The sequence below is a fragment of the Calliphora vicina genome, chromosome 4 (genome assembly GCF_958450345.1).
Source record: "Calliphora vicina chromosome 4, idCalVici1.1, whole genome shotgun sequence".
In the NCBI taxonomy this organism is placed as follows: domain Eukaryota; kingdom Metazoa; phylum Arthropoda; class Insecta; order Diptera; family Calliphoridae; genus Calliphora; species Calliphora vicina.
The window spans coordinates 14,326,992-14,341,930 of NC_088783.1; the positions used below are offsets into that span (position 1 = coordinate 14,326,992).

General features: G+C 33.8%; 2 protein-coding genes across 2 annotated transcripts; both read right to left on the reverse strand.

The window, feature by feature from the left end:
* Positions 1-3,900: 3,900 nt before the first annotated feature.
* On the reverse strand, positions 3,901-4,864 carry LOC135956827 (uncharacterized). The gene is given in 3 exon segments (XM_065507420.1): positions 3,901-4,014; positions 4,017-4,708; positions 4,780-4,864. Coding segments are annotated over 3 exon segments (891 nt in total).
* Positions 4,865-12,275: 7,411 nt separating this feature from the next.
* On the reverse strand, positions 12,276-13,626 carry LOC135956829 (bromodomain and WD repeat-containing DDB_G0285837). Its single transcript, XM_065507422.1, has 4 exons — positions 13,572-13,626; positions 13,396-13,471; positions 13,101-13,321; positions 12,276-13,054 (listed from the first exon to the last, which is right to left on the reverse strand). Exons 1-4 carry the CDS (start codon positions 13,624-13,626, stop codon positions 12,276-12,278), a joined length of 1,131 nt encoding a protein of 376 aa, XP_065363494.1.
* Between the last annotated feature and the right edge of the window lie 1,313 nt (positions 13,627-14,939).

The window sequence follows — 14,939 nt, forward strand, 5'->3', positions numbered from 1 at the left end:
ATATAAATACAACTCAAAAACGCCTCGTTCTTAAGCAGGTGAATTATTTGCAAAACAAACAGTTTCTAAACCCAATGAGGTACTTCAGATACATATATGCTATATTTAAAACGATGCATTATTTTTTTTTTTATACCCTTCACCTTCGTGAGAAGGTTATATATAATTTTGTCATTCCGTTTGTAATTTCTACATTTTTCATTTCCGACCTTCTGAATCCTTATAGATAGCGGAGTCGATTAAGTCATGTCCGTCTATCTGTCTGTTGAAATAAATTTTCTGAAGAACCCAGATAACTTCGGGATCCAAATCTTCAATAATTCTGTCAGACATGCTGTCGAGCATAAAATCAGCAAAATCTGTCCTCAAATGGCTGAGATATGAGGAAAAAACCAGGACAACCTCTATTTTTGACCTATATCTGGATTACTAAGTCATTAATATAGACAATATGGATATCTAATCATAGATATTTCAAAGACATTTGCAATGACGTATATTAAAACATAGTAAGTTCGACCTACAATGGGTCAAAATCGGAAAAAAAAATTTTAACCCGATTTTTTTTCACTAAATATTAAAAAAAAAGAATTTTAAATTTAAAAAAAAAAATTTTAAAAACAATTCGAAAATTTTTTTTTTCCAAAAAATTAAAAAACTTCCAAAAAAAATAAATTTTGTTTACCTAAAAATACACAGAAAAAAAAATTCATAATTGGAATGAATTTTGTAATAAATATTATTAATCGAACTTGACTTTTTTTTCCCAAACTTTTTTCATTCAGATTAAGAACATGTTCATAAATATTATAAAATTGTTCATGACGGAAATTTTTGCTTTTTTTGCATAAATTTAAAAATATTTTATAATAAATTGCATTATAATTGCATTATCTAATGAATTAATTCAAAACTATTTGCATAATAGCCATATATTGGCCAATATTTTAAGATGAATCAGCAATATCTGAAAATTAAAAATATGTTTCATTAAACATAATAAAATATAAATAAACATTAAGCATATCATCCCCTTAAAAAGATTTAATCAATTTCGCGCATATTTGCTCATTTTGTAGCTGAAAATCATAAAAATAAATAAAAAATTTTCCAAGGAAAATTTCAAACATTTTTCAACAACATAAAAATATAAATGAAATTGAAATCATATTTTTCAAGCCTTCTAGATTTAATTTGACTATTAACAAAATCTTGATATTTAAGAAATTATTTATAAATGTTATGAATTGAAATCAATGAAATCAAATCATAATATTTATGTTGAAACTTTTTTCTGTGTATTTAAAATTTTTATTTTGAAGTAAAATTTGATGAAGGGATTATAAGAATCGGCACAGCCGAATATAGCTCTCTTACTTGTTCAATCTGATTTAAAAGATTTTAATATAAATGGATTCAGTAGGAGATATCTATAAAAAACCTCGCTATAGCTTTAAATTGTATCCTATAGTTTACGAAGTATTAGCATTTGAATTGACCTACAGTGAGTGTCACTCAAAATCGTACAACATATTTTTTTTTAAATATTATGAAATTATACAGGCAATAATAGGTGATTATATAAAAAATTAAAAGTAATTTTATTAATTGGAACAAAAAATATGTATTTCAACAAAAAAATTAACAAAACCTCAATTCCTTAAAAAAATATAGATGAAAATTAAAGAACATCACAAAATTCATATTTCACTTAAATTCGTACACTTATATTAAATTAAAATTAAAACTTTAAAAATTAAAAAAAGTTAATATTATAAAATAATCCTAATACTTTGTAGTGTATCCTTTGCTATTTTTTAGTGCCTGTAGGATTTTAAATGAAGCGTTGATATTCTGGGCACTGACAGTGTTACCCAATTTTGTTATTTGTAGATAAGCGCAATTAAAATTATACCATTTTTTTTGATAGGTAATAGCACACTCAATATAAAAATAGCATTTTAAATTATTTCCAAGACATCAACTTTCTAAAACTAATGAATAAAATTTTACTACGATGGTGTACGATTTTAAGTGACATTCACTGTAACTTTTTCGATTTTTATACCCGACACTACCATAGTGGCGTGGGTATATTGGGTTAGTGCTGATGTTTGTAACGTGCAAAAATATTGTCCCAATACCCACCTTAAAGTATACCAATCAGGATCACTTTCTGAGTCGTTTAAGCGATGTCCGTCCGTCTGTCCATGTAAACCTTGTAATCAAACTACAGGTCGCAATTTCAATTTCCCTTGCCCCAAGGACGAAGCCTATTGAATTTGGTTAGAATTGGTACATTATTTCTCCTAGCCCCCATACGATTGCCCTATCTGAAAATAGTTAAGATCTCATAAATCTCCAAGTTATATAGACATCCAAACCAAATTCAGCAAATTTTGTGATGATCGGTCCACAATTAGTCATAGCTGACATATAGTCCCACTTCCGAAAATCACTTTAACTAGCATAAATCTCTTAAAAATGTTGGTATTCACATAAAATTCAATACAAATAATTTATTTATATACAAAAGTCATGTCACTAAATTTTATAACGATCTGTCCATAATTAGACATGGCTCCAATATAAAGCCCACTTCCGAAAATCATTTTAATGAGTATAGATTTCTTAAAAAAATTGGTATGTATTCAAATAAATTTTTTTTTTTAAATTTTCATTTAAAAATAATTTTTTTTTGGTTTTAATTTTATAGTAAAACTTTTATTTTATTTTAAATTCATTTGTTGAAAAAAAATTCGAGTTAAAAAATATTTTTCCCGATTTTGAAATATTGTAGGTGTTGGCGTTGTATACGTCGTTGCAAAGGACTTCATTAGACAATCATTAGACAATCATTAGATATCCATATTGTCTATATTAATGACTTAGTAATCCAGATATACAGTGAGCCTCAAAAGTGATTTGATTTTTTTTAATAAAGAAAATCCAAAAATTTATCAATCGATTAAAATTTAAACGTTTTGGTTTGTTGGAGATTGGATTGAATAATAGGTTCGGCTCTGAAAAATAAAGGTTTAAGTCTGACTACAATGATTTTCATGATCTTAAAAAATCAAAAAATTCTCTGGTGTTTACTCACTTTTGAGACTGTGTGTAGATAAAATATAGGTCAAAAATCTAAGTTGTCCTTATTTTTTCCTTATATGGGCCGATTTTCTCGATTTTAATAGCAACTGAACCGGGTCTATAGTGTATACATATGTTGATACGCTATAGCTATGTTGATATGCCACTCAAGGCGAAGGGTATAAAAATACAATAACTACGAAACTATAAAATTTTTATAAATATTTGAGGAATAAATTGGCGATGTATTAACAGTGGACGTGGCACCTCCAACATGAGCTAAATTTAAAAAAAATCGAATATATAGGATACTATAAGAGATAGAGTCCATAAATTCTGTACAGGTAATTCTATCATCAATATTAATATTTCGGACAAGAATGTGCGGACTATCAATAGTGGGCGTGTCAACAACGTTTTAAAATAGATGCGAATGCACTACTTTGAGACCCAACTAAAATTTTTTATGAATTTTCAGCTTATCCTTCGAATTTTTCACACCACAATTGGAAGTTTTTTCAATATATTAAAAAACTTTTTTAAAAACCTTGAAATCCTTAAAATATATCTACATATAGACTAACGACTGATGCTGAAATTTCAATGCTGTCAGAATATGTTGAAATAATTTAAATTTATGTTTTCGGCTACATATTTTTATAAAATAAACTTAATTGTTTTTTTTTAATGTTAGACATTTTTGTTCTAGTTTTATTTTAAATAATTTATTTAATTTTTCAGCTTCTTTAGACATTTAACAAATGTTATCTAGGATTAGTATTGTTTTTTTTGGTTTTTACGTTCCTAATTTCAAGCAACCACAATGCGACGACGTTTGTTTTTGTTTTTGTTCTTGTTGATGCGTCTGCGATTGTTGTTACGTCTTTTAATCACGCGACGTTTAACAGGGCGGTTTCTTTTGTTGTTCAAAATAACTTCAAAATAACGCGTTGGCCATTTTTGAAGTATCCACGATATTTGGCAGGTACACGCACACTCACGACTTGACCACGTTTGGCACCACGACGTCTTAAATTAATACGTGCTGGAGCACTGTTAGCCTTAGCATCGGAAGTTCCCTTAATTTCTTGATCGGTAACAACATATTCCTCAGCTCCAGCAGCCAAAGCAGCAGCTAAAGTGTGTTGATCGACTATGGCATCCTCTTCATGGGCCTCCTTGTCATTTTCATCGGACGTGCCGCGACCATAAAGTTGAATACGACCTGGTGGAAATTGTTCTTCTTCACCAGTATTAATATCAATATTAGTATCGGTTTCGGGTAAAGATGTAATGGTGCCAGTAGCAGTGGGTACTTCGATGTCTGAAGTAATAGTAGTTGGAGATGGTACTGTAGGTGATGTCAAATCAGTGTCATCATTAGAATTGCCTCCAGTTATAATAATGGGTATAATGGGTTGCTTTTGGTTCTGGCCAAACATGTTTTTGAACAACAGGAACTTTTTCATAAACAAACGACCACTGGAAGCATCTCCTTTCTTCGACGAATCGTTTACAGCCACTTCATCTTTTTCCGACTGATCGTATTCATCCACACCTTGCTCATCAGCATTGTTAGCATCATCTTCAATGATTTGAGCAGCACGATATCTTGAAGCTAAACAAATTCCAATTAAATTTAAGTAAAACTGAACTTCTTTGTGTTCATTCTCGAAGAGCTTAACTCACCTTTAGCTGGTTCGGGTACTGGATCGGCCAAGGCGACTGCTGCAAACGCTGCCAATACGACAAATGTTAGAATACAGAATTTCATAATTGAAACTACTTTTAGATCAATAAAAGAACTTTTCAATAAATATCTAGTGATTGCTGTGATTGCAAATCAATGTTTGATAATTGTCGATCGACAATCACAGCTTTTTATACGATTCCAAAATTGTTGACCAGTCAATTGTACAAAACGAAAATTGAATATCATTTCGTATTCATCAACTATTATAGTATTTACTTTTATGTTACGGTTTATGCAAAAATTTATGTTCAAGTACTCACTCAGCAAACGGTAAATGCGAAAGTACAACGATTTTTTGTGTTTACTTTTATTTCTTTCAAATACCCAAGAACTTAAAGCCACATTTTTAAAGCGCTTTAAGCCATTTTCAGCAAAGAGGAAAAAGTAATAAAGAAATAGAAATTTCTTTTTGAAGTCATCATCATCATCATAATATCATTATTAAACAAAACATTATTGTTTTACATCGATCTTGAAAATATTAACATACATATGTGGTACATTTACGGCAGCGTACATTGTTTACATGTACAGGTAAACATGTAAATTGGGTTTTACTTCATGTCATTTATGTACATAGTAGGGTTGTCAATTTATCGAGGTAAATTTTTATAGAATAAAATTTTTTTTTTTTTATTATTCGAGTGATCGATTCACTTTTAAACATTTCTCGATTATTCGAAAGAAAATCAATTAAGAAAGTATGATCCGTCAAGCCCGATCATAAAATACACTACACTGAGTAAATTACAAGAGACATTTTTCTTTTAAAATTTCAATAATTTTTTTCCGACCGCCATGAAATTATGCCTCGTGATTTATTTCTGAATCGATCGGCATGCATTAAGTTGAGTGTTATACTAATATTTTGGGCGTTACAAACATCAGCACAAACACATAATACCCTCCACACTATGGTGGTTTAGGGTATAATGAGTAAATAATACCATTTGAATAAATTAATAAAGTTTATTTAAAACTAGAAAATTTTAATAATTTGTTGGTTAACAATGAAAAAATTGAAATACTTAATAAAATCATAGGAAATTTTACATAGAGACGAGAAACTCCGATTTTTCAAACAAAAATACAACAAATCATATGCTTGTTGCAAGAGTTAGGTTTTTGACAACGGACTTAGGTTTTTGACAAATATGTTATCCTATGAATAAAATATTAACCCTTATATTCATAATCTATTTCCATATAAAATTTGTTTGGATTTATTATCATTTAAAAACTGATTTTGAATAAGGACTTCAACATTTAAATTGTTTATTATCAGATGCAAAATAATTCCAATACAGATAGTAATAGATATTTCAGTTAGGACCGACAATGTTGTGATCTTTCGGTTTAATCACAAACAATATATTGAAAAATAAATATAAAAATTCGTTTATAAAAAATGTTCAACGATGAACATCTTTGTTCAATATTATGAATTAATAGTTTGGGAGTTTTTCTTTAATATCATAGATTTTTAAAATTTCTAAATTGAATAATTTTACGGAATAAAATAAATTTTTTATCAATTCGAGAAACACACAGTGCTAGGCAAATAAATATCACTATCTTATTCTTGGCATGATGTTTCCCTAGAAACCGTATGTTACTCAGTAACTGTACTTGATATTATACAATTTTAATAGTGTCATGATGTACACGGACGTCTCATCTATTATTTTGGCAAATATTCTAAGACTCGGTATTGAAAGGTGCAAAGCAGTTTTACAGTTCTAGAACTGAACTAGAACTGAACTAGAACTGAACTAGAACTGAACTAGAACTGAACTAGAACTGAACTAGAACTGAACTAGAACTGAACTAGAACTGAACTAGAACTGAACTAGAACTGAACTAGAACTGAACTAGAACTGAACTAGAACTAGAACTGAACTAGAACTGAACTAGAACTGAACTAGAACTGAACTAGAACTGAACTAGAACTGAACTAGAACTGAACTAGAACTGAACTAGAACTGAACTAGAACTGAACTAGAACTGAACTAGAACTGAACTAGAACTGAACTAGAACTGAACTAGAACTGAACTAGAACTGAACTAGAACTGAACTAGAACTGAACTAGAACTGAACTAGAACTGAACTAGAACTGAACTAGAACTGAACTAGAACTGAACTAGAACTGAACTAGAACTGAACTAGAACTGAACTAGAACTGAACTAGAACTGAACTAGAACTGAACTAGAACTGAACTAGAACTGAACTAGAACTGAACTAGAACTGAACTAGAACTGAACTAGAACTGAACTAGAACTGAACTAGAACTGAACTAGAACTGAACTAGAACTGAACTAGAACTGAACTAGAACTGAACTAGAACTGAACTAGAACTGAACTAGAACTGAACTAGAACTGAACTAGAACTGAACTAGAACTGAACTAGAACTGAACTAGAACTGAACTAGAACTGAACTAGAACTGAACTAGAACTGAACTAGAACTGAACTAGAACTGAACTAGAACTGAACTAGAACTGAACTAGAACTGAACAAGAACTGAACTAGAACTGAACTAGAACTGAACTAGAACTGAACTAGAACTGAACTAGAACTGAACTAGAACTGAACTAGAACTGAACTAGAACTGAACTAGAACTGAACTAGAACTGAACTAGAACTGAACTAGAACTGAACTAGAACTGAACTAGAACTGAACTAGAACTGAACTAGAACTGAACTAGAACTGAACTAGAACTGAACTAGAACTGAACTAGAACTGAACTAGAACTGAACTAGAACTGAACTAGAACTGAACTAGAACTGAACTAGAACTGAACTAGAACTGAACTAGAACTGAACTAGAACTGAACTAGAACTGAACTAGAACTGAACTAGAACTGAACTAGAACTGAACTAGAACTGAACTAGAACTGAACTAGAACTGAACTAGAACTGAACTAGAACTGAACTAGAACTGAACTAGAACTGAACTAGAACTGAACTAGAACTGAACTAGAACTGAACTAGAACTGAACTAGAACTGAACTAGAACTGAACTAGAACTGAACTAGAACTGAACTAGAACTGAACTAGAACTGAACTAGAACTGAACTAGAACTGAACTAGAACTGAACTAGAACTGAACTAGAACTGAACTAGAACTGAACTAGAACTGAACTAGAACTGAACTAGAACTGAACTAGAACTGAACTAGAACTGAACTAGAACAGAACTAGAACTGAACTAGAACTGAACTAGAACTGAACTAGAACTGAACTAGAACTGAACTAGAACTGAACTAGAACTGAACTAGAACTGAACTAGAACTGAACTAGAACTGAACTAGAACTGAACTAGAACTGAACTAGAACTGAACTAGAACTGAACTAGAACTGAACTAGAACTGAACTAGAACTGAACTAGAACTGAACTAGAACTGAACTAGAACTGAACTAGAACTGAACTAGAACTGAACTAGAACTGAACTAGAACTGAACTAGAACTGAACTAGAACTGAACTAGAACTAGAACTGAACTAGAACTGAACTAGAACTGAACTAGAACTAGAACTGAACTAGAACTGAACTAGAACTAGAACTGAACTAGAACTGAACTAGAACTAGAACTGAACTAGAACTGAACTAGAACTGAACTAGAACTAGAACTGAACTAGAACTGAACTAGAACTGAACTAGAACTGAACTAGAACTGAACTAGAACTAGAACTGAACTAGAACTAGAACTGAACTAGAACTAGAACTAGAACTAGAACTAGAACTGAACTAGAACTAGAACTGAACTAGAACTAGAACTAGAACTAGAACTGAACTAGAACTAGAACTGAACTAGAACTAGAACTGAACTAGAACTAGCACTGAACTAGAACTAGCACTGAACTAGAACTAGAACTGAACTAGAACTGAACTAGAACTGAACTAGAACTGAACTAGAACTGAACTAGAACTGAACTAGAACTGAACTAGAACTGAACTAGAACTGAACTAGAACTGAACTAGAACTGAACTAGAACTGAACTAGAACTGAACTAGAACTGAACTAGAACTGAACTAGAACTGAACTAGAACTGAACTAGAACTGAACTAGAACTGAACTAGAACTGAACTAGAACTGAACTAGAACTGAACTGAACTAGAACTGAACTAGAACTGAACTAGAACTGAACTAGAACTGAACTAGAACTGAACTAGAACTGAACTAGAACTGAACTAGAACTGAACTAGAACTGAACTAGAACTGAACTAGAACTGAACTAGAACTGAACTAGAACTGAACTAGAACTGAACTAGAACTGAACTAGAACTGAACTAGAACTGAACTAGAACTGAACTAGAACTGAACTAGAACTGAACTAGAACTGAACTAGAACTGAACTAGAACTGAACTAGAACTGAACTAGAACTGAACTAGAACTGAACTAGAACTGAACTAGAACTGAACTAGAACTGAACTAGAACTGAACTAGAACTGAACTAGAACTGAACTAGAACTGAACTAGAACTGAACTAGAACTGAACTAGAACTGAACTAGAACTGAACTAGAACTGAACTAGAACTGAACTAGAACTGAACTAGAACTGAACTAGAACTGAACTAGAACTGAACTAGAACTGAACTAGAACTGAACTAGAACTGAACTAGAACTGAACTAGAACTGAACTAGAACTGAACTAGAACTGAACTAGAACTGAACTAGAACTGAACTAGAACTGAACTAGAACTGAACTAGAACTGAACTAGAACTGAACTAGAACTGAACTAGAACTGAACTAGAACTGAACTAGAACTGAACTAGAACTGAACTAGAACTGAACTAGAACTGAACTAGAACTGAACTAGAACTGAACTAGAACTGAACTAGAACTGAACTAGAACTGAACTAGAACTGAACTAGAACTGAACTAGAACTGAACTAGAACTGAACTAGAACTGAACTAGAACTGAACTAGAACTGAACTAGAACTGAACTAGAACTGAACTAGAACTGAACTAGAACTGAACTAGAACTGAACTAGAACTGAACTAGAACTGAACTAGAACTGAACTAGAACTGAACTAGAACTGAACTAGAACTGAACTAGAACTGAACTAGAACTGAACTAGAACTGAACTAGAACTGAACTAGAACTGAACTAGAACTGAACTAGAACTGAACTAGAACTGAACTAGAACTGAACTAGAACTGAACTAGAACTGAACTAGAACTGAACTAGAACTGAACTAGAACTGAACTAGAACTGAACTAGAACTGAACTAGAACTGAACTAGAACTGAACTAGAACTGAACTAGAACTGAACTAGAACTGAACTAGAACTGAACTAGAACTGAACTAGAACTGAACTAGAACTGAACTAGAACTGAACTAGAACTGAACTAGAACTGAACTAGAACTGAACTAGAACTGAACTAGAACTGAACTAGAACTGAACTAGAACTGAACTAGAACTGAACTAGAACTGAACTAGAACTGAACTAGAACTGAACTAGAACTGAACTAGAACTGAACTAGAACTGAACTAGAACTGAACTAGAACTGAACTAGAACTGAACTAGAACTGAACTAGAACTGAACTAGAACTGAACTAGAACTGAACTAGAACTGAACTAGAACTGAACTAGAACTGAACTAGAACTGAACTAGAACTGAACTAGAACTGAACTAGAACTGAACTAGAACTGAACTAGAACTGAACTAGAACTGAACTAGAACTGAACTAGAACTGAACTAGAACTGAACTAGAACTGAACTAGAACTGAACTAGAACTGAACTAGAACTGAACTAGAACTGAACTAGAACTGAACTAGAACTGAACTAGAACTGAACTAGAACTGAACTAGAACTGAACTAGAACTGAACTAGAACTGAACTAGAACTGAACTAGAACTGAACTAGAACTGAACTAGAACTGAACTAGAACTGAACTAGAACTGAACTAGAACTGAACTAGAACTGAACTAGAACTGAACTAGAACTGAACTAGAACTGAACTAGAACTGAACTAGAACTGAACTAGAACTGAACTAGAACTGAACTAGAACTGAACTAGAACTGAACTAGAACTGAACTAGAACTGAACTAGAACTGAACTAGAACTGAACTAGAACTGAACTAGAACTGAACTAGAACTGAACTAGAACTGAACTAGAACTGAACTAGAACTGAACTAGAACTGAACTAGAACTGAACTAGAACTGAACTAGAACTGAACTAGAACTGAACTAGAACTGAACTAGAACTGAACTAGAACTGAACTAGAACTGAACTAGAACTGAACTAGAACTGAACTAGAACTGAACTAGAACTGAACTAGAACTGAACTAGAACTGAACTAGAACTGAACTAGAACTGAACTAGAACTGAACTAGAACTGAACTAGAACTGAACTAGAACTGAACTAGAACTGAACTAGAACTGAACTAGAACTGAACTAGAACTGAACTAGAACTGAACTAGAACTGAACTAGAACTGAACTAAACTAGAACTGAACTAGAACTAGAACTGAACTAGAACTGAACTAGAACTGAACTAGAACTAGAACTGAACTAGAACTGAACTAGAACTGAACTAGAACTGAACTAGAACTGAACTAGAACTGAACTAGAACTGAACTAGAACTGAACTAGAACTAGAACTGAACTAGAACTGAACTAGAACTGAACTAGAACTGAACTAGAACTGAACTAGAACTGAACTAGAACTGAACTAGAACTGAACTAGAACTGAACTAGAACTGAACTAGAACTGAACTAGAACTGAACTAGAACTGAACTAGAACTGAACTAGAACTGAACTAGAACTGAACTAGAACTGAACTAGAACTGAACTAGAACTGAACTAGAACTGAACTAGAACTGAACTAGAACTGAACTAGAACTGAACTAGAACTGAACTAGAACTGAACTAGAACTGAACTAGAACTGAACTAGAACTGAACTAGAACTGAACTAGAACTGAACTAGAACTGAACTAGAACTGAACTAGAACTGAACTAGAACTGAACTAGAACTGAACTAGAACTGAACTAGAACTGAACTAGAACTGAACTAGAACTGAACTAGAACTGAACTAGAACTGAACTAGAACTGAACTAGAACTGAACTAGAACTGAACTAGAACTGAACTAGAACTGAACTAGAACTGAACTAGAACTGAACTAGAACTGAACTAGAACTGAACTAGAACTGAACTAGAACTGAACTAGAACTGAACTAGAACTGAACTAGAACTGAACTAGAACTGAACTAGAACTGAACTAGAACTGAACTAGAACTGAACTAGAACTGAACTAGAACTGAACTAGAACTGAACTAGAACTGAACTAGAACTGAACTAGAACTGAACTAGAACTGATTATATATTTTTGTGTCAAAAATAATTTAAATGAAAAAGCAAGATTTATAATAAGTTTATAGAATTTTATTGTTCATTTGTCAGGGATTTGTGCATTAAACTTCGCGAATAATTATACTGTTAGGATTTCTACGTCTGATACGATTGACTCGGATTTGATTTCTAATGGCTTGTCTCCTGTTGCGGCGGCGACTATTTCTACGGCGTCTGGATAATGCACGACGTCTGTTTGCTCTAACACGTTGCTTTCTGATTCTGCGTAATTGGTTCCTGTGGCGCCTTTGTAGTCTGCGGCGTTGAGCAGCTATGCGACGGCGTCTAAGGTTTTGTGTGCGACGTAGTCTTTGTAAACGAGTGCGTCTACGCATCATAGCGCGTCTGCGAGCTGCTTGATTTCTGCGTTGACGGGTACGACGGTTCCTGGTAAGTCTGAATCTGTATAAGCGTCTTCTATAGGTGTTCCTTTGGCGGTTTCTGCGCATGCGATTCAAACGTCTTCTACGTCTCATAGCTTGTTGACGACGACGACGCCTCATTTGGCGAGAGCGCCAACGAGAAAGACGAGAGCGTGAAGCACGACCAAGTTCAGCGGGATCATTAAAATCGCTCAGATAGTTTCCATCATCATTTTCGTTGCTGATATTAAGTAAATCTTGTTCGTTATCAAATTGTGACTTGACCCTGGGACCTACAGCTCCGCGACCTTCATCGTCTCCACCTTCATCGTCGCCACCTTCATCGTCGCCACCTTCATCGTCACCGCCTTCATCATCTTCGTCGTCTTTCTCATCATCATCTCCTCCTTCTTCTTCTTCCTCCTCCTCTTCCTCCTCTTCTTTATCATCTTCTGGGGGCTTATCATCATCATCATCTGCTGGTGGATCGTCTTCTGCTGGAGGTTCGTCATCATCATCATCAGCTGGTGGTGGTGGTGGTGGTGGAGGTGGTGGAGGTGGTGGTGGTGGTGGTGGAGGAGGTGGTGGAGGTGGTGGTGGTGGTGGTGGTGGTGGAGGTGGTGGTGGTGGAGGAGGTGGTGGCGGTGGTGGTGGTTCTGCTGTTGTTGGTGGTGTTGCTGTTGTTGGTGGTTCTGCTGTTGTTGGGGGTGTAGCTGTTGTTGGTGGTTCTGCTGTTGTTGGTGGTACTGGTACAGTTGCAGTAGGAGCATCGGGTTTAGCAGTTGTTGTTTGTTTCTTCATCCAAAAGTTCGAGGTAAACCGAGCGTCTCCAATGCTTGCACGTCCACGTTGTCCAAACAGTTTATATCTCCTTCCATTTTCATCATTACGACCATCTATACACAAATTAAAAACAAGAAAAATATTAGTATTTTACCGAAATATAGCTGGATATGTTCCAGGTAGAGATCTCAAAATCTTTAGTTAAGAACTTACATGCTGACTGAATTAACAGTGCGGCCAAAACTAGCAACAGCCAGCTCGTGCGCATCTTTATAAAGATTGGTATAATCGGTTGATATGAAAAAGGAAAATATCGTTATATTTGATATTTACAAATCACTATTATTCTGTTAGGAATTCTTCTTTAGTATGTAGTCTAATAGAAGAATACCAGCAGATGACTGATACTGTTTTCGCAAATTCGCAAAATATTTATATGTTTCATTGGATCTATAGATTTTCATTTTATCAAAGGGAATTAATGTATTCGAATTTAATTAAGATCACTAAAGCATATTTATGACCGATATATTAAGTTTTTAGTAGCATTGTTTATATTTGCAACAAAAACTAAACAAATCTAACGAAAAGAAATGATAAAATTTACATAAATTTTGCAAAAATACACACACACTAGTGATCTTGTTTCTTTTCTTTCAACACTTGTTTGTGCGAAACTCAAACACTTTGCGCACACACACACAGCAATGTCAACCCCAAAATGAACTGAATTGACCTGATCTAAACATTTTTGCTCGACTTCATATATATCATTGTTATTGTATGTTAATGTTAGGAATATTGATAACGATTTACATGCAAACTAATCACATAAATATTAGAATATTTTTTTTTTAGAAAATGTCGCTGACAACAGCAGGGCGTAGGCCAAGTAGTCATAAATGTAGTTGTTGGTCATAATCAGACATTTGTTAAGATAATCTGTGTACATAACCGGCAGATATGCCGATTGTTACTTCAAAATTTGTATTTCTTTCACATTCTTCTGTGTCGAAAGGGATTTTTGATTCTTAATGTTTTGATGCAAATAAGGTAATCGCTTTTAGAATGCCGATTTGTTGCGATCAAAATTAATCTGGCCATGTCAAAAGTCAATCTCAGGTAATTTAAACATCAAATATTTTTAATCAGCTGTTAATACCTAACAATGGTTCTAAATGTTGGCAACAATTATGGTCAAACAAAAGTAAGAAAAATGCAATGCAATTTATGTGAATTAGAAGTCATGATTTTTATTTGTTCAATTATCAATGGGCTTTAGTTTCGATCCGGTTTAGTATTGACCACGACGATTTCTGCGTACGACACGACGACGTTGGCCGCGACGTGAACGTCTGATGCGAATTTGTTTTGGCTTATTTCTTCTTTGTCTTCTCAATTGTTGACGACGACGTTGACGAATTTGCTTCATGATACGTCTTCTCAAACGGTTTTGACGTCTGCGTTCATTACGGCGTCTGCTGAGTTGGTTAGCTTTGCGGCGACGTTGCTGTTGGCGTTTTCTCCACTGGCTCAAACGGCGACGGTTACGTTTTAATTGGCTCTTCCTGCGTCTTTCAC